Source organism: Sciurus carolinensis, chromosome 2, assembly GCF_902686445.1.
Source record: "Sciurus carolinensis chromosome 2, mSciCar1.2, whole genome shotgun sequence".
Taxonomy (NCBI): Eukaryota; Metazoa; Chordata; class Mammalia; order Rodentia; family Sciuridae; genus Sciurus; species Sciurus carolinensis.
The window spans coordinates 124,018,779-124,040,214 of record NC_062214.1 but is presented as its reverse complement, the minus strand read 5'-3'; the positions used below and the strand labels follow the sequence as shown (position 1 = coordinate 124,040,214).

Below are 21,436 nucleotides of genomic sequence, written 5' to 3'. Positions count from 1 at the left end.
ACAGTGTCACTTCATTTTATGTTATTTTCAGATTTTATTTCATTAAGAAAAGATAATTAAATGGCATGCTACTGAAATTGTTAGGTAATAGTATTCAGAACTGTGCTTCTTTTCTCCTTGTATATTGGCACCTTAAATGTGATAGTGCTAACCCTTTTTTTGATAAGTCCCAGTATTCTAGTAATTAGTAATTCCATAATAACACCTTTTTCTTTTGAGAGTCTATAACTTCAAAGACTATATCAGTAACTTTCTGAGAAGGGTTATATATTCGCTGAATGCTTTTTTCCTTCTTTTTCTTTCCTTCTTTCTTTCTTTGTGTGTGTGTGTGTATGTGTGTGTGTGTGTACTCTCTCATTCTGGGGTTTGAGCCCAGAAGATGCTTAGCACATGCTCTAGCACTGAGCTATACCCACAGCCCCTTAACTGAATTCTTTATTTTATTTGACAGGAAAGTTATTAATGAGTTGTTAAGTCTTTAGGGTTTCTCCAGTTGCTTTTTGTGCTCATTATTTGGAATTTTCTGCTTTCTTTATTTCTACATCTTTTGAGGATGCAGTGCAGACATCTTTAGGGCTTATTCCTTTGAGGCATCAGTATTCAGAAGTGTATTGTCCCATTAGTGATATGAGAAGTTCTTTTGGTTGGTTGTAGAAGTTTCTTTACTTTGGTTGCCTATTTAGAACTCAAATCAACAGAGATTTTTTCATGTGGAACATGATTTTATCAGGTATACATTTACCTAGGTAAACTGAATGTAAGATTTTTCATGAAAACTGAACTCAGTGTTTTATTCTTAAATGCTTCTCCTCAGAATTCAAGTTATTTATTTTATTTGTTTATTTTTCTAAATTTTACCCCTTCCTGGGGGGAGGTGGGGCACATCCGCCATCTCTTCCTTTATTTGCATATGAATTCTCTTATAAAATGCAGTGCTTTGCCTGCTCTTCAGTTATATCTCCAATTAAGTCCTGTTTCTCTCTTTCTTTCTTTTTTTTTTTTTTTTTTTTTTTTTTGTAATGAGGTCTCATATATGAGAACACTTCCTTTCATTTCTTTCCTGAAAATCATGAGAGTCCAAAGCTAAGGTAGTAAACTTTAGGTAGGCCTGAGAACTACCTAGGGATAGCCTGAAGTTGGAGAAATCTGTTACTACAAGAAGATCCACACTGTTCCTCCCTTTATTAGGGACTGAACCCAGGAGCCCTTTAACACTGAGCTACACCCTCAGCATTTTTTTTATTTATTTATTTATTTTTTTTTGAGATAGGGTATCATTAAATTGCTTAGGGCCTTGCCAAGTTGCTGAGGCTGGCCTTGAACTAGCAATCCTCCTGCCTCAACCTCCCAGGTGGCTGGGATTGCAGGCAATGTGCCATTGTGCTCAGCCTCACAAGCAGGTTTTATGAAGTAAATGGAGTACTTATGAAATAGTGGCATATTCCTACAAACATGAAAATGATTAGTTGAATTACCTGGGAAGTTGCCTTAGATATCAGTGCTGGTTGAAGTCTATTCCATGGTTAGGAGGTTAAAGGGTTGTACTGCTTTCTCAGCATGGTAGTACTAGAGTCCTTTCATCATGCCCAGCAGTCCTGCTATTCTAATTGTGAAACTTCCATATATATTTCAGTATCCCACCTGATTCTGCTTAGTACATCAGCTGTGTTGAGTCTACAAGTAATAATTTTGCTTTGAGATAAGCCTTTATTGGTGCTGTTTTAAAATACTGGATGAGGGCTAATAATACATTTCTTTATTTGCCTACTATGTGCCAAGCATTATGTATTCATATCTTTTAATCTTTAGGATTACTCTGAAATAAATGGGATGTTACAGAAGAGAAAAAAAATAAGACTTAGGTAGATAACAACCAAGAGTAGGACTCTGGTCTGTCTGACTTCAAAACCCTATTTGTTATCCAGTCTCCCCCCATTTAAAAGTTCAGTGCTGACTCCTGTAGGATAACTGTCTTTGACCACAGTATGAGACAGGTAGGCATTTAGTAACTTGTTAAAGCTGTACCTTTAACAGTTGTAGAACACTGAGCATATGAAATTTCCTTTTACTTTTGTATCTCTCTCTCTTTTTAGTATTGGGGATTGAACCCAGGGGTGCTTTACCACTGAGTCATGTCCCCCTTTTTATTTTTTTATTTTGACACAGGGCCTCACTAACTTGCTGAGACTGGCTTTGAACTTGGGATCCTCCTACCTCAGCCTTCCCAGCCACCAGCATTACAGACATGTTCAGCCAGATTGTCTTAAATTGACCTAAGAGCAGTCATCCTTAAATATTAGGCTCTTATTTTCTGTCTTCACACTTAGGCTAAAACACTAGGGTTTTATTGGGGAGAAAAAATCTACAATGAGGTTGACTTAAAAAATGATCCATGCCATATTTTTGAGTCATAAATGTATAGTGTCATCCATTTACTTCTTGCCATAGCTGTAAACTGGTTACCACTAAGGCATTATGATCCTAAACCTACAGAGGATAACTAAAATTTCATTATTTTCAACAGTGGTTATTACACTTACAGAAAAGTTGTATGTTGGGGGGGCTACTGGGGATCAAACCCATGTTTTCATGCATGCTGAGCAAGCACTCTACCACTGATCTACATTCCCAGCTCCCTAAAAAAGCCTTTGATGTGTATTGTGTATAGCTCCTTTTGCTATATGTAAAAGCTGTGTCTGCTTTGGGTACTAAAACATGATGATGAGCTTATGTTATGGTGTCTCTTCTAAATGTTTCTGATGGGAAAGTTGTGTCACTGACCTTTTTTTTGTCACTGCTGTGAGTGAATCCATTGCCTTTGCTCAGAAACCTCCACATTACCCTTCTGTAGTTTGACGCCTACATAACTTTCGCTGGAAGTTCATTGCATTCCTTCAGCAAAAGTACATTGAATATCTATTACCACCTGAACAAGTAACACACAGTCCTTGCCCTTGAGGAACTTGCATTCTAATAGGGCAGGGAAGGACATCAAATAACTAATGATATACTCAGTTATTCAATCTCTACTACAAAGGGGAAGTATTGAATATTAAGAGGAATTTATAATAGGAGCGTATAACAACATATTGGAAGTTAAGAATGTGGTTTCTGGGGCTGGGGTTGTGGCTCAGTGCTTGAGTACTTGCCTAGCATGTGTGAGGCACTGGGTTTGATTCTCAGCACCTCATATAAATAAGTGAATAAAGTAAAGGTTAAAAAAATATTTCTGAAGCTGCACTGTCTAAATTTGAATCTGTCACCACTTTTCACTCATTATAGGATATTGGGCAACTTACATACCTCTGTACCTCATTCAGTTCCTCATCTGAGAAATAAAGGTAGTTATTTCAGACTTGTTAAGAACGTCTGGGCCAGGCATGGTGGTGCACACCTATAATCCCAGCAACTCAGAAGACTGAGGCAGGAGGATTGCAAGTTGAAGGCCAGCCTCAGCAATGTAGTGAGGTCCTAAGTAACTTAGTGAGACTGTCTCAAAATGAAAAAGAGCTGGGGGTGTGACTCAGTGGTTAAGTGCTCTAGGCTTCAATCCTCAGAACCAAGAAAATAGAAAAGAAAAGCTAATTGAGCTGAAGGTGTAGTTCAGTGGTAGAGCCAACATATGTAAGGCCCTGGATTCAAATCTCCAGCACTGCAAAAAAAAAAAAAAAAAAAATGCAGAATGGAAAAGAAAAGAACCAGTTAGAAGGCAATACAATAGTCTAGGGATGTGAAGATGATAAATTAAGTCAGTAGATGAATTTGAGGGATATTTAGGGACTATCCAGGGGCACTTTACCTCTGAACTAAGTCCCTACTCCTATCTATCTATCTGTCTGTCTGTCTATCTGTCTATCTATCTATTTATTTATTTATTTATTTATTTATTTATTTAGTGTTTTGAGATAGGATCTCACCAATTTGCTGAGGCTGGCCTCTGATTTGCAATCCACCTCCTGCCTCAGCCTCCAGAGTTGCTGGGATTATAGCTATGCACCACCCTGCCCAGTTGTCATCACTCAAAGTTGGATACTGAATGAAGCCAGTTATTTGAACATTAACTTTGGACTTTAGAGAACCTAAAACATAGCTATTTCTGTGTGCCTTTTATTAGGCTGATTAGGCAGGGTGTGATGGTACAAGCCTGTAATCTCATCTACTTGGGAAACTGAGGCAGGAAGATTGCAAATTTGAGGTCAGCCTGGGCCATTTAGGGAGATTCTGTCTCAAAATAAAAATAAAAGGGACAGGGGATGAATCTTAGAGGTAGAGTGTTTCTGGGTTCAATTGTCAGTACTACAAAAAAAGCGGGAATGAATTGTGGGGTGGCAGGGCTAGGGATGTAGCTCTTAGCTTAGTGGTGGAGTGTTTCCTTAGCATGCATGAGGCCTTGGGTTCAGTCACCTGTTCCATAACCATAACAGCAAAATTAGGTTTACTAGAGAGGTAACAGAAGCTAGAGTGCATGTTCAAGCTTACAGATATTGGCCTGCCGAAATTAAATATTTTGGAAGCCATTAATCTGGATACTGATGTCCTCTAAGACTGATTAACATCTCTTGGGCAGATACAGATGTTGGTAAGAGCAGATTTTTTTCCCCCAATTGTCTATCCAGACACATTTGTTCAATATCTCCTAGGACATAATAGTTATGTTTCAAGTACTGTGTTAGGTGTTTTCTTTAATCCTTATAAATAGCCCTGTATCTTGATACTTTTATCTTCTTCATATGGAGAAATGAACTAGACTCAGAAAGACTAATTTACTAGGTAGGACCAAAATTTGAACCCAAGTCCCTCCATGTACAAATATAAGTAAAATACAAGAGGACTAAACAAAATGCTACAATAGCTTGTAGCTATTGTAGTTTACTTCTGACTTGACAGTGAAATGTAGACATCATAAATCCAGTGGACATTTTAATGCTTATATTATTCGACATTTTTGCTTCGTTTGCTATATCACTCTTCCCGCAGGAAATTTCTTCTCTCTTTGCTTCTGTGACACTGAACTCTCCTACTTCTCTAGTTCTTCCTTTTCTACCTGCTTCAGTTGGCATACCTTATTCTGTTCAGGCTGTTCCTTAACTATTCTCCAACAAAAATCACACATAATTAGGGCTTCAGCTAAGTGTTTTGTTTAACCTGCATGTTTATAGTATTTTAAAAATTAATCGTCTACATTTAAAATCTAGAAGATTTTTCATAAAACTTTTTTTTTTTTTTTTTGGCACTGGGGATTTAACCCAGGGGTGCTTAGCCACTGAGCCACATCCCCACCCCTTTTTTTTATAAGACAGAGTCTGTCTTAAAACAGACTTAAAGACCCTGTCTTAAAACAGGGTCTGTCTGAGTTGCTTAGGACCTTGCTAAATTGCTGAGACTGGTTTTGAACTCAATCTTCCTGCCTCAGCCTCCTGAGCTGCTGGGATTACAGGTGTGTGCTACGGTGCCAGCTTCATAAAACTCTTTGTTTCTATCATTTTTGAAAAATGTGAAGTTCTGTCAACCGTAGATGTGTATTTCATATGACAAAACTTGGAGATAAATAGCAACTACTTTGTTCGAAATGGACATGGGTTCTCCAGTACTTTAGATGCTACTATTTTCTATTGTCTCCCAATAATATTTGGGTAGTTTATCTTACACGTGGTGTGTTCTTCACATTCCCTAGATAATCTTCATGCTTATACCTACCACTTAGATGTTGACAGACATCTAAATCTATCACCAAGCCAGACTTTTAGACTTATACAACCAACCTTCTTTGAATGTCACCAGCGTGCTGTAAGAAACTCAAATTCAATATGACTGAACTCATCTATCCCTCTAAACTCTAGGTTCTATTGATTTTTATTCCCCTAAGTATATTTAGCCCCATGTCCTTTCCTTTCCATCATTTTCTTTTGAACCATATTGCTCTAATTCAGTTTTTATGCATCTCATTAGGATTCTTGGTTGCAAACAACTGAGATCATCTTTGAACTGACTTAAGCAGAAAGAGAATTTATTGGAAGATGATTGTATGGCTTAAAAAATTAATGGGAATGTTAGAGAACTTGGTTTAGAAAATGGGCAGAAATCGAGACCTGACCACAGAGATCAGGAATCAGGGTCACAACACTGAACAGTCTGTAGAGGATGCTGCAGTAGAACCCTATTGTATCCCATTGCCAGATACTATCTGACTAGTTGATCTGGGCCTTTTTTTTTTTTTTTTAAATGGTCTCACTAAGTTGCTTTCGACATTGCTAAATTATTGAGGCTGATATTCTTAAACTTGTGATATTCATGTCTCGCCTCCCAAGTCACTTGCATTACAGGTGTGCACCACCACATCCAGCTTGTTCTTGAGTCTTTGCATTATTGCTTCTAAGTCATAGTTCACTAGTAGGAGTGTCCATTTGAATCAGCCTAGGTCATGTTCATATTTCTGTGTCAGGAGGGGGAGGAAGGGACCTAACCGCTCCTCCCTGGCTTTATAGATAGATGAGATCTAGTTTCCCACTGAAGATTCCTCCCTATTCCCACAATATAGGAAGGGACCTTTTGGTCATTGAGCAGGGAGAAAAAATCAGCAAATATCCACAGTGCAACTCTTTCATGGTCTCTCAAAGCAGCCTCTTGATTCTGTATCCTCTAACACCCCTGCCCCCGCCCCAGCCAGTTACCTAACCAAAATGTAGTTCTGTTCATGTCATTCCATTTTTCTCAGGCGTCTTAATCTGCCTGTAAAAAAAATGCCTTAATGTCATATTCAGTGTCCTCTATTGTTTGACCCTTACCTATCCCTTCATCCTCATCTCCCTCCAGTTTCTTTGTGATTTACATTTTGACAAGACTGAACTACTGAAGGAAAAACAGTTTCTTCCCCTTGTCTATCATTGTCTTTCCTTTTACTGTCTCTGCTGCCTGAGTATCCCATTCTTATGGCCTACCTTACCTCCCCACCTTCCTTAGCTCTTCCTTAACTTTTAAGAAACTATTTCTTTTGTATCTTTTTCTCCTTAATTTCTTTTTCTCTGTGTTACTGTAATAACCCTGCTGATTTCATTATCACCTTGTATTATATCACCTCATATTATAATCGGTTATTATCAATTTGTCACTGTTATCAGAGTCCCAACCATTCTTTCCCCACATGTATACAAATACTCTGAATTGAGGGTAAGAAATGTATCTTATATTTATCTTTGGATCCCAATACTAGCAAATTAGTTGGTACATCAATGTTGATATACTCAATAAGTGTAGAGCTAATGAGTGAAGAGGCATTTGATGTAGATCTTAGAAAATAAGTAAGATCTTAGCAATGAAATGAATTAATGATGGTGTATAATTTGAAGGCAGCAGTATTAGGTAGACCCAGATGAAAAAAAAGTATGGCAATAATAAGTTGTCTTTTTTTTGACTAGCTCACAAATGTATATAGATAATAATAGTGGAAGTAAGTCTAAAAGGCAAGATGTGGTCTTAAAATTTATGTCTTAAGTAACAGAATCCTTTAAGAATTTAGCATGAGGTTGATTTGGTCATATTGTGTTTTAGGAAATTAATTTGGTAGCAGAATGGATTAGTAGGAAGAGAGATCATGCATAAAAAAAAGGAAGATGGTGGTAGAAATAGGAGTCAGATGTATGAATGCTGACTTTGCCACTTAGGTTTGTAGTCAAATCATTAAACACTTAGTGTGTCTCTCATTGCACCCCTTTTTTTCTTGTGGTATTAGAGATTGAACCCAAGGACACTACCACTGAACTGCACCCCCAGCCCTTTTTTTTTTATTTTGAAACAGTCTCATGCTAAGTTGCTTAGGCCTAGGTTGCTAAGACTGGTCTCACTCAGACTTGCAGTCCTTTTGCCTCAGTCCTCCTGGGTTGCTGGGATTACAGGTGTGCACCACTATGTGCACCCAGCTCAGTTTTCTCATCTGTATGTCAAGCCGGTTGACTTGTTACGATAACCAAAGTCTTTGCTAGCCACAAAATCTGTCTTTTAAATTTTGTAAGAATGTCAGTGGGACTTGGTAAATGATTGAATGGTAGATACAGAAGGAGGTTTCAGAGATACCTTCTGAGGTTTTGAGCCAGAATGAATGGGAAATAGTATTGCTACCCACAGAGTACTAATTGGATATTTCTAGCATACCTCGGGGTAAAACTAGACCCTTTAAAAATAAGAAATCTAAGACCAAATTGATCTTCCTAGTTTGTATTGTATTTGTCCTAGGTTATAGAAATTAGAATTTCAGTGTTGAGGATAGTTATTTTTCAGGGGAACTAGTGATCAGGAGGGAAGCAACTGCTTTTTTGTTTGTTTTTTTAAATAACAGTTTCCTTTGGGGGATTTAACCTTGCTTACCATCACGCTGGGGTTTTAGGGGAATTATTAAGAGTGGTATCAAGTGGCATTGCAAAGTGGGCACTCACCGATATGTCAAACAGGCTATTTCAAGAGACGTAAGGGTGGGAGACCTCTTTTGAGAGTAGGGAATGGATATGTGTTTTGGGGAGGTAGAGGGCCGGGATGTTTGTTAGAGGGCATCCAAGATAACTTTCTAGAAAGCACTGCTGCTGCTGAAGGGTTAAAATGTCAAGAATGCAAGCCAGCTCTATGGGTTGTGGTAGAGTGCTTTATCTTTTAAGAGTAAAAGGCTCCATATTCCAGCCACTGTATTGACTCCTACTGTGGAGGGAGGATTTGGCACCTTGCGCTGTGTAGTGGGATAAGGTATAGTCACTATAGGAAAGGTGTTGACAGGATTGCTGGAAGGCCAGGGTTCCAGAGGGAGGCGGAGCTGGCCTAGTGCGGAACCCTCCCTCCGGAGTTTTACACTCTTAGGAGTGCAGAATACTGTGTAGGTACATAGTAGGGAATTTAATCCCCAGGACTGATTTCCTACACCATAAAACTGTTCTTTGGGCCAGGCCCCCAACCTTTCCACTTTTTTTTTTTTTAATCAAGCTGCAGGCTTCGCCTGGGCCCTAGAAACCGGATAGGCCTCTCCGTGCGCTCTCAACCTAACATGCGGAGGAGGGGGAGGGGGAGTTCTTTCTAGTCCCACCCTTTGCGCTGTTTTGCGTCTCTGCGCCTGTGTTGAGTGGCAGGGGCCTTCAGCCAGTGAGAACACGGGGCGGGCAGGAGCATCAAGTTAGGTTGCGCAGGAGGAGGGGGAACTGGTGCTGGAGAGACAGCGAGAGGGGCGAACCGGCCCCCCACGGCCGCTGCAGGTAAAGCCATCTCTCTCTACCACTGGGTGAGGCACAGCTCATTTTCTCCCTCAGGGATTGTTGGGCCCCTCAGCCTGTACTTCCGTCCTAACGTTGCTTCTACCCAAGGCATCCACACCCCCACCCCCCCGCATCTTTTCGTCTTGGCCATCCCCACCCTGGAGGGCACCCCCCGCTAGCTTTCTCCCTCAAGTGCATGTACCTCATCTCCATTTTGGGGGTGCCAGTGGCCTGAAATCTCCCGCCTATGCTGCGGGCCTTACTGACACGAACCCTGGCAATATAAGCAGGTAATGTACCCGGGTCCCCCCCACCCCCACCCCCAGTCGCGTTTTCCTCTCCATCAACCTCTTAACTTCCTTACCTGACTCCTTCTTTTTCCCCATATAAGTGCATAATTTCTGTAGTTTCTCCTTTACCTCCTTTAAATACATGGTTTTAGCTTTCACAGTTGCCTATTTGGCTTTCCCTATTTATAAAGAAGAGCATACTTTACCAGCCATATTTGCCCCAAATGTCCATAACCCTCACTGAGGTGTAGTACCTTCTCCTTCAGTAATTGGAAAATGAAAACAGTAGACATACATTTGGTAGTAAGGATGGTGAAGGTAGAGAAAATGACCTAGAATCTTGGTCTTTTTGAGGCAATTTGAGTAGCTCCAAGTTAATAGTTCCATTTTTTTATGGTCTTGTGTCCTTCCATCCTGATACCTTCTTGACCCTAACTTGTTATTACATTTGCTTTGGGTATTTATTTGCCATTTCTGAATAAGATTTGAGACTTTGTGGGTCTCACAAATATCTCCATGGTATAGTTTTTAACTGCTTCCCCTCTAAAATTACATTGGCGATTTTTATTTTAACCCTCCTGATTATTTTACTTTCAAGAGATTTCTCATTTAAATTAAGCTGCTTCTACCCATCTTGTGATTCAATAACCTGTGTTTATGTCTATCTGCAGCTGATCCTCTTGAAAAGGATACAGTTTCCAACAACAAGATTTACACTTTGAAGTAAAATAGTTTATTCTTTTCTGAATCTTTGGGCAGCTAGAAGTTAAGTGGGCATGAGTGGTACTTTCTAAAAGTGCATTTTACAGAAAAAGGTCAGTATTGCTCAAAATGCCATTTGTTTGTTATTGTTTAAGAGGATGGGCAAAGAAATCTGTAAATGGAGAATGAATATCTGTGGTTCAGTTTGTATAATTTTATCTATTAGACAATGGAATAATCTCTGTTGCAGTGTTTCTCATCATCATAAACAGTGAACTATGATAAACTCCTTTTTGAGAAACCATGAAAACTTATCCAGTGATGTTCATAACCTTTCCAAGCCAGGCATGCTGCTTTCTCTGCTTCAACCTCTCTTAATCCCCATCTTAGGTTTTTACAGATTCTCACAGGTTCAGAAGATTTTGCCCAGTTTTACCAAATAAGAGTAACTTAAACAAGGAGGGTAAAGCTACAAATATAAAACTATAATATTGAACATACATTTTAAAACTACATTTACCTCTACCTGCCACCCCAACCCCCAGTTCCCATTAACTTTTCCAAAGGGATGTGTCCTCCATTCCATAGTTGAGGATCACTGCTATGTTGAAAAGGTATGGAAAAATTTAGAATAGAATTAAAGTAAAAATCCCCCAGACAAGTTGTTATAGAAATGGGACAGGATGAGACAAAATATAAACCAGTGATAAGAAGCTAGGCATGGTGGTGTACCCTTGTAATCCAAGGGACACAGGCAAGTTGGGATACTAAGGCAGGAGGATCAAAAGTTTAAAGCCAGCCTGGGCAACTAAGTGAGACCCTGTCTCAAACATAAAGGGTTGGTGATGTAGCTCAGTGGCAGTCCCCAGTATTTGGTGGGTGTGGGTGTGTGTAAGGCATTGAAACAAGAACCATATTAAATGTGCTAAAGCTGCAGAAGAACATCAGTTTATATTTACTTTGAGGGGAAAGAGTAGTTCCTCTTGAAGGAGCTGAGATGAAGGGCTATTTACGTAAAATATATATAATAAAATATATATATAAATGAATATTTTTCTAGCAGTAACTGATTTATTTGGGGAGTATAGATTTGTAGACTTCAATTTCAACCTTAACAGACCTGTTTGTTCCTTTTCTGTACTCTCATCCCCCAAGATTTCTTCATTTTGTCATGAATGTGGACATTAATTTAGAATTATGGAAAGTTACTTAAGTACAATTACTAAATTCTTACCTCCTTTTGGGTACATGCATGTTTCTGTTTTGGGCAATGGTAGGACAAAGCTGTCTTTTTTTTTTTTTTCTTTTTTTTTTTTCTTTTTTGGTACTAGGGGTTGAACCCAGGGATGCTGAGCCACATCCCCAGCACCTCCCCTTTAAAAAAAAAATTTTTTTTGTTTTATTCTGAGACAGAGTCTTGCTACATTGCTTAAGACCTTAATAAATTGCTGAGGCTGGCCTTGAACTTGTGATCGTCTAGCCTCAGCCTCCCGAGTCACTGGGATTACAGGTGTGCATCAGTGTGTCCTATGACTTTGTTCTTAATATGATAAAGTGTGGTAAGACTTCATCATCTGGGCAGTTGTTTTGCCTTGAAAACTGCTTAACATCTATTTATTTGTATTACCAGGATTTGAATCATGGAAAGAGAATTCATGACATAGATAATCTTGGTAGAATAGGCCAGACATGGATGCAGCCAAGATGACCCACAAGAAGTAAAAGAAGGAGGGGGTGAAGAAAGTTAAATTTTTTGGAGTCAAAGGTTTAATCTTGTAAAAATCAAGGACAGTTGAAAATGAGAACTGGAAAAGAAATAGAAGACTAGGATAAAAAAATGCATATGAATTAATTAGGTCAGTGGAAGTAAGTTGGGATTATGAAGTAGTGGTACTTGATATTATGACATTAAGTCACTGAAAATGTTTTGTTTTGTTTTTTAATTATTGGCCTAGATTGAACCAGTAGAAGCAGACGTTTGGCCCAAAAATTGGGCAAGGAGAGGTAAATGATAATGCATTGACCTTTAAAAACTTATGCTCCTCCCTCCCATGGGGGTAAGGAAATATTTCAGAAACTGAACTGTTAACCTTGTTTCTGCCATTAAAAAGTGAGATCTCTGCATGAGATTGAGCCATTATGGGGAAAAGGAAGAGCATGGATGAATAAATAACAAGGATTTGTGAAAGGGACAAAATACCCCATGGAAGAAAGCACAGATTATAAACTGTTATGATTTAAACTTACAGTTGGTGGAAACTTGTGCAGTAGATTTGAATGACATCTACCAGTACATTTTTAGTGTAACTTTTATCAATTTGAATAGGAGATGAAAGATAAGTGGCAGAGTAAGACATTATTTAGTAAAAAAAGTCAATGATGGTTTTAAGGAAACATATAAAATTATTGAATAGATTTTCATTAAATTAAGAAACATAACTTTTCCCATCACCATTTGAGTAATTTGGGGGCCAATATTAAAAGAGGCTGAAATAGCTCTGGAATAGGTTAACCAGCAGTGAGAAGTAATATGGATCTTGAAATGTGAAAAGCTTATAGTTACTGAATCTAGGAAGATCTTGTTAACATTAGTGGAGATACCTTTTATGCTTTGTAATTTGACTGATGTGTCAACAGCTGACATAGAACTACTGATGAGTCTGTTCTCTCTATGTCAAAGCTTCTGGAATATTGACTCACATTGTATTGTTTTATGAGGAGAACTGAGATGGTCTGGGGAAAGGAAAAAGTACAGCTTAGGAGTTGTGTGGAAAAGTCTTCAGTCAAGTCTGTCCTATCTCTTTACAAATTTCTTGTTTGTCTTCCAAAAGTTAGGAGAAGTAGTCTTATCAAGTAAAACTGTCCTGAATGTCAAACACTGACATCATAGACAAAGAACAGATACTCCTTTTTCATGTATTTGGTTACATGATGATATAATTTCTTGTATTTTGCCAGATGTGGTGGCTCACACCTATAATTCAAGCAACTCTGGAGACTGAGACCAAGTTCAAGACCAGCCAGGGCAACTTAGCAAGACCCTTTCTTAAAATAAAATAAAAGGGCTGGGGATGTAGTTCTGTGGTAGAGTGCTCCTGGATTCAATTTCTAGTACCATCCTCCATCCCCTACCCCACCCTACCCCCCAAAAAAAGAAAGAAAAGGGAAGGAAGAACTCCTTGTCTTTTGTAGTTTTCTTTGTTCCATTATTTTCATGAATTTAAAACCTTAGATACAGATTTTATAAACATAATTTCAGCCATTTATAGGACAGTTTCAAAACGAGATTTATTGTCTCATCTTAGAGCTAATAAGTACCATTTAGTTTCTGTGAGGACTGAATGGTTTATTCCAAATAATATTTACCTTGTCTCATTATTATTTCAGTTTCTCACAAGCTAAACCATGTTGGAGGGTTATACAGGGAATACATTGCACACATTCATAATCATCATTAATTTTTATGTATTTATGGCATGGTCCAGCAAATAACAGACAAGCATCTTGAGAAGCAGACAGGTTTTAATAATTTGCACGAAGAGATTATTTGGGTCTTTAGAGGATATGGACAAGACACTCAAATCATTTTAGTAAAATGTTAATATAAGTGCTTTTAATAAGGTGTAAACCCAGAAAACAAAATAATTTTTTAAAAATGTAAATAATAAAAAAAATGTAAATAATAGTATGGGCGTTTAAAGGAGGTGAAGGGATCAAATCATCACATATTTGGTTATTAAAGGGGCAGAGTTTCAGGGCTCACTTTATGGAGTAAAAGAGCTTTGAGGGTGGATAATGTTTCAGCTTTCAGAGATGTTTGGGGTAAGGATGAAGAGGTAAAGGACGTGTTCTACACAAACGCTACAGCATAATAGACAAAGTCATGCAGGTCGGAATCACGTTAAGGGAACTTCATAGACTAGTTGGACTGGAATGTAGAATATGTGTAGGAAATGGCAAGAGAAAAGTAGGAATATAAATTTGAATTAAAATGTTGAATCATTTGCAAAGGAAGTTTTTGGTCTTATGAGAAAGGTTTCTGGAGGTGACATCAGAACAAAATGCTATGTATATGTTAATTGATATGTTAACTAGGATAAAATTTGCAAAACTTCCTGGGTAAAATTGTACTACAAGCTTGGTAAAAGGTGACTGTTTTTGCCAATAGTAAAGTATCTAAATTCAAGAAAAATTTATAAAATATATCCAGAATTATTTATCTACCTTCGTGGGAATGCTAGTGGTATATATTTGAATTCTGCCAATTTAAGAACTGAAAACAAAGGTGAATGATTACTGAATTTCCTGATCTCTACCTAAGAAAGATAATTGTACAAGAAAGTAAGCAGATAGAGCTGAATACTCTTTGACAGATAGCAGCCTCAAAGCGTGTAGATGTAAAAGCCCCAAAAGGGGATGGTTTATTTCTTTTTTAGTTTTCATTTTGAAGCAGAAATGTGGATATTCTTTCTACTATATGTCTGTCTTCCTATTTCCTCATGTTCACCTCTTCTCATTATTATTTAATGCTATTCGATAGTAAGGATGGTACCTAAGGAGAAATTTTCTCTTGAGGTCATCAACTTTGCTTATTTTTCATTTGTATTTGTATTCCCACAACAGGAGTTCCATCATCTTCCTCAGAAGACCTAGCCATCTTGCTCCATGAAGGTCAGGACAATCTGACATGCACTTGTTTCTTGCCTCTTTACTTGAAGAGTAGTAGTCTCTTCCATTGTGTACGTTTTTTTCTTAATAGGGGAGGGGAGGGGAGAACCAATACCCCCCCTCCCCTTCCCTCCCTAGCCTGTGAGGAAATACCCTCCATCTTTCCCAAGATGGCAGACCCCATCATGGATCTGTTTGATGACCCAAATTTATTTGGCCTGGACTCTCTGACTGATGACAGCTTTAACCAGGTCACCCAAGACCCCATTGAAGAAGCCCTTGGACTGCCAAGCTCTTTGGACTCCTTGGATCAGATGAACCAGGATGGTGGAGGTGGTGATGTGGGGAGTTCATCATCAAGTGACCTGGTCCCCCCACCAGAGGAAACAGCCCCCACAGAACTTCCCAAAGAATCCACAGTTCCAGCTCCAGAATCCTTAACCTTGCATGATTATACCACTCAGCCTACCAGCCAGGAGCAGCCAGCCCAACCTGTCTTACAGACATCGACGCCAACATCTGGACTCTTGCAGGTCTCCAAGAGCCAGGAGATCCTGAGCCAAGGGAATCCTTTCATGGGTGTCTCTGCCACAGCTGTCTCCTCTAGTAGCGCTGGAGGACAACCACCTCAGTCAGCCCCTAAGATTGTTATCCTTAAGGCCCCACCAAGTTCCTCAGTCACTGGTGCCCATGTGGCACAAATTCAGGCCCAAGGTATCACCAGCACAGCTCAACCACTCGTGGCTGGCACAGCCAATGGTGGAAAAGTCACTTTTACCAAAGTGCTAACCGGCACGCCCCTTCGACCAGGTGTTTCCATTGTCTCTGGTAATACAGTGTTGGCCGCCAAGGTCCCTGGGAACCAGGCTGCTGTTCAGCGCATTGTCCAGCCCAGCAGACCAGTAAAACAACTGGTCCTCCAGCCAGTTAAGGGTTCAGCTCCTGCTGGAAACCCTGGGGCCACAGGGCCCCCACTGAAGCCTGCAGTTACACTGACCTCTACACCTACCCAGGTGACTTGAGTGAAAGGGGGAGGTGAATTTTGGTTTCATAGAGGGCCCAGCAACTGTGTGAGAGAGAGCACGCATGAGAGCTATCTCTGGGAAAGTCTGTTTAAATTCCATCTTTGCTTTTTATCAGCACTGACAGGCACATACATACTTATTTTGTAGGTGGAAGCAGTTAATGTTAACATATATTTTAAGGTCTTATATGTTTATCCTGTGCCTAGTTGGTGTTAATAAGACAGTCAGTCCCTGTCCTTAAAGATCTTGCAGTCTCTTTAAGGACAGCAGTATAATCTCTTTAAGGACAGCACTCCCTTACTGCTGGGAAAGACAGACTTGAAGCAAGAATTTACAATAACTTATGATACATTGTTTTATGAAAAATATAGGATGCTATGGAAACAAAGAAACATCTTTGAAAAATCGTTTATTTGCAAAACTTGTAAAAACTATATATATCTTTCTCCTATTCTTATTCCAAAGATTGTCTCCCTTCTATTTTATCCAGTGAAAAGGTTGCTTTTCACTATAAGAAAGCAGATGCTCTAGCTGGGCATGTAATCCCAGTAGTGTGGGAGGCTGAAGCAGGAGAATCATAAGTTTAAAACCAGCCTCAGCAGTTTAGTGAGGTCTTAAGAAGCAAGACCCTATCTCAAAATATAAAAAGGACTAGGGGTGTGACTCAGTGATTAAGCTCCCCTGGGTTCAATTCCTGGTACCAAACCAAAAAAAAAAAAAAACAAGAACAAAAGAAAGAAAGCAGATGCTCTGTTGCCTCTGAATAAAAAGCCAAAAGAATTGGGTGGATGGTAGTCATATAAATAGAACCTATAAGGGGCAGATTTCAGTTCAATATAAGGACTTTTGTTTTAACAGATTCCTAAAATGAAGTGACTGCCTTAGAAGATAGCCTCCCATCAGAAGTTTTTTTAAAATGGCTTGATATCCATTGGGCAGAAGTGTTATAGAAAAAATTCTATCAGGACAGATAGGAAGATGAACAAATGTCTTCTGCTCCTCATTTATGAATCTAGGATGAAGAAAACTGGTGAAAACATTTCAGGGTATACCATTCTTTAATTTTGTACCTCTCTTGCAATTTCCTTCCCTCACTTTAGGGTGAATCGAAACGCATCACCCTGGTCCTCCAGCAGCCACAGTCTGGAGGTCCCCAAGGACATCGGCATGTCGTACTAGGGAGTCTACCAGGCAAGATAGTGTTACAGGGCAATCAGCTGGCAGCCCTGACTCAAGCCAAGAACGCCCAGGGGCAACCTGCCAAAGTAGTCACTATCCAGCTGCAGGTACAGCAGCCACAGCAGAAAATCCAGATTGTACCACAACCTCCATCATCGCAGCCCCAGCCCCAGCAGCCATCCTCAACCCAGCCATTGACTCTTTCCTCTGTGCAGCAGGCTCAGATAATGGGACCAGGACAAAGCCCAGGACAGAGACTTTCAGTACCACTCAAGATGGTGCTACAGCCGCAGGTAAGAAAGTTACATAGCAAGGAAAAGAAAGAACACTTCTTTTAGTCCTTTGCTAGTACCCTCAGCAGTTGTTGATCAAAGATATTCTAGATTTATGGCTCTGAACTGAGATGCTGACTTTCATTTCTTTCACGCAGGGAAAGCATTTTAATATCATTTAAAGATTAGAGAGTTGAGTGCAAACCTGTAATCCCAGCAGCTCGGAAAGCTAGGGCAGGAGGACCACAAGTTTGAGGCTAGCCTTAAACATAATGAGGCCGTAAGCAATTTAGTGAGACCCTGTCTCAAAATAAAAAGGATTGGGACTATGTCTCAGTGGTTAAGCACCTCTTGAGTTAAATCCCAGTACCAAAAATAAATAAATAAGATTAGAGAGTGGATTTGAGATAAAAGATGATTTATTCAGAGTATTTATCTTTGAACTGTTTAATTTACAATCTTGTACTAATATTGTAAAATAAACTGAGCATAGTAGCACGCATATGTGATCCCAGCACTTGGGAGACTGAGGCAAGAGAATTGTAGGTTCATGGTCAGCCTTGGCAACCTAGTGAGACCCTATCTTAAGAAAGTATTGGGGTACAACACACCTAGGTTCTATCCCCACTATATGCCCAGATACACACACACAATGTGGAGTAAAAACAATTCGAAATTGCCTTTTGCTTGAAAGATAAAGAAATAGTCAAATGATTATCACTCCTCCCATACTCAAGGATGAAAAAGGTGGACCAAGAGTCTAATTTGAATTTTTTTTTACATTTAGATCAAAGACCAATATTGTTTATGTTGGTTGGAATTTTTCTAAAATAATGAATATGAGAGTATGGCAAAAGGATATTAAAGTTTAATTTGGCAGAATTCTTGCCTTTTCTTACTTCTTCACCATCAAAAAACACGTTTTTTTAGATATGTCTAGGTTCGTTGACTTACTCTAAGTCTCATTTTTACAGAAATAGAGAACTAGTTTCTGGCCTACCTGGTTTTATTTAAACCATTTAACTACAAACATGTTGAATATTTAGTGTCTTTATTCCTACAGGCTGGCTCTTCCCAAGGGGCCTCCTCTGGGCTCTCTGTAGTTAAAGTTCTAAGTGCCAGTGAAGTGGCAGCTCTGTCATCACCAGCAAGCTCTGCTCCTCATGCTGGGGGAAAGACAGGAATGGAGGAAAACCGCAGGCTGGAGCACCAGAAGAAGCAAGAGAAAGCAAATCGAATTGTAGCAGAGGCCATTGCTAGGGCCCGTGCCCGAGGTGAGCAGAACATACCTAGAGTCCTGAATGAGGATGAGTTGCCCAGTGTTCGGCCAGAAGAGGAAGGTGAGAAGAAACGCAGGAAGAAGAGCAGTGGAGAGAGATTGAAGGAGGAAAAGCCAAGAAGAGCAAAGCATCTGGTACCTCCAAAACTAAGGGCAAGAGTAAGCTAAAGTGAGTAACCCTGCTGTTTTGATGGCACTTTTGAGGCAGCATACTCATTTTTAAATGGTATTAAGAGGAACTTGTATTTAACAGCTACCTAGTTCAGGGTGATTGGAATATAATAAGACTTTTCTCACCTGTGTCTTCATGCTTATATGATTAAACAGAAATTTGCAAATTAGCATATTTTAAAAGGAAACACAAAAGCACAGGAAAAATAGATGGTCATTATCTTAGGGATTATATTTAAAAGTTGTGACTATATGTATTTACATATTCTTAATTTTATATCATTATAATTGAAAGAGATTTCTCACTACTCCTTAAACCATCTACTGGAGACATAGCTGTCCTTTTCTTGTATTTCATCTGTGAATTAGAAATACTGTCAACCTTGAGCAGTTGACAGTATTTGACAGAGCCATGGCTTGCAATAATTCTTATCACAATTGAATGTTCTGTTTCTCTTCCACATGTCCTTTCTCTCTCACTAACTTCTGCTACCTGAAATTCTTCAGGCTTTATCTGTGCAGGATTTTTCAGGTTTTTAAAAATTTTTTTTCTGGGATTTGACCCCATGGCCTCATATGTCCTAGGCAAGCTTTCTATTACTGAGCAGATTTTACAGCTTTTGTGTATTTTTTATTATTTTATTTTAAAAATTTTATTTATTTGTTCATTTATTGGTACTGGGGATTGATCCCAGGAGCGCTTAACCACTGAGACAAATCCCCAGCCTCTTTTTTTGTTTTTCATTTTGAGACAGAGTCTCACTAGTTGCTTAGGGCCTCACTAAGTTGCAGAGGCTGGCCTTGAACTTGCAGTCCTCCTGCCTCAGCCTTCCGGGTCTCTGGGATTACAGGTGTGCACCACCGTGCCTGACTGAATTTTTCAGCTTTTTGAATGCAAGTTTCATATCTAATTTGATGCATAACAGTTGTCAGAACAGGTATTACCCCCAGTACTTATTAAAAATAAGGAAAACTAATGTTCAAATAATGTCAGAACTGGAACTAAAACAAGGCTTCTTTTTTGTTGTTATTGTTGTGGGGAGTATCAGGGATTGAACTGAACCTAGGGGCACTGAGCCACTTCCCCATTCCCTTTTTTTTACTTTTTATTTTGGGACAGAGTCTCACTAAGTTGCTTAGGGCCTGGTTAAGTTGCTGGGGCCGACTTTGAACTTGCGATCCTCCTGCCTCAGCTTCCCTAGTCACTGGGATTACAGGCGTGCACCACCACACCCAGCAAGATCTTCTAATTCTTAGTCCAGTTTTCATTCTATTGTCTTATGCTACCTTCTATTATATATTTGTGAACAAATTGGTAGCAAGAATTTGTCAAATCTAGTATAAGGTCAGTCTGTTTACAAACCACAATATTTTCTTTTTTCAAATATTATACTCAATAGCTGTGTGTCCCATAGATTGAAGATCCAAACACTTATTCTGTCTGGAGCCTTAGTATGTGATGCTTTGGATTGATTTTGTCTTCTTACCCTAAATTTTTCTTGCCCACACTGAAAATGAGATTGTTTTTTCCTTTTTAGCACCATCACTCCTGTAGTGGGTAAGAAGAGAAAACGTAATACCTCATCTGATAATTCAGATGTGGAAGTCATGCCTGCACAATCACCCCGGGAAGATGAAGAAAGCAGCATTCAGGTAAAAAGATCCCTGAAGAACTTAGTATAGGTTAAACATCCCTGATTAAAAAATCTGAAATCCAAAATACTGCAAGTTCAAAATTTTGAGTGCCAACATGATACCAGAAGTAGAAAAAATAATTCCATACTTACCTCATAAAAATAATTGTATAAAATTAATTTCAGGCTAAGTGTATAAGGTATATATGAAATGTAAATTAATTTTATGTTTAGTCTTGGATTCTATCCCCTAGATATCTCATTTTATATATAAGTATTCTAACATCAAAAGATCTTTAGTATTCAAAACACTTCTTCTAGTCCTAAGCATTTTGGATAAGGAATATTCAATATTAGAAAAATCATGTTTAATTTTGGCTGACAAACCAGGACCAGAGAAGTAGACCTAATAGGTGGATGGACCTGGTTATTATCTTCTATATCTTTTCAGGCAGAAAGCACATTACTGTAAGAGCAATACTCATTTTTCCAAATTGCAGTGTTTTTTGTTTTTGTTTTCCAAATTGCAGTGTTTTAAAAACAGTAAATCATAGGAAATTATGATGCATGATTGTGGTGATGGCTGTGCCAGTACTTTACTTTCTCTTAGAACCGTCCAGCTGTCCCTTTTGCCTTACCTTTTCTATACTTCTGGGTTCTGACTGAATTTTGGTGTGCTGAGACCCAAAGTTTTTTTTCTGCCTTTTGAGTTTGAGCCAGACCAGAAGAACTTCATTCTTTTAATTCTCTGTCTGATTTGTTGCCTTATGGTACCATCTTGTCTCTAGTTTCTGACTGTAGAAAAAACCTGGTATTAAGATTCAAGGGATTAGCCAGGTGTAGCGACCCAAGCCTGTAATCCTAGCAATTTAGGAGGCTGAGGCAGGAGGATCGCAAGTTTGAGACGAGCGTCAGCAACTTAGCAAGGCCCTAAGCAACTTAGTGAGACCCTATGTCAAAATTAAAAATAAAAAGGGCTGGGGATG

The 21,436-nt window shown here is 39.0% G+C and overlaps 1 protein-coding gene across 1 annotated transcript in view; it reads left to right on the top strand.

Annotated features, from left to right (window-relative positions):
* Window positions 1–9,172: 9,172 nt before the first annotated feature.
* Window positions 9,173–21,436, top strand: part of Chd8 (chromodomain helicase DNA binding protein 8) — a 50,277-nt gene continuing 38,013 nt past the window's right edge. Inside the window, 6 exon segments of the mRNA XM_047539446.1 lie at window positions 9,173–9,230; window positions 14,846–15,903; window positions 17,016–17,387; window positions 18,430–18,760; window positions 18,763–18,814; window positions 20,355–20,469. Of these exon segments, the coding sequence (XP_047395402.1) occupies window positions 15,061–15,903; window positions 17,016–17,387; window positions 18,430–18,760; window positions 18,763–18,814; window positions 20,355–20,469 (1,713 nt within the window). The 5' untranslated portion in view covers window positions 9,173–9,230; window positions 14,846–15,060.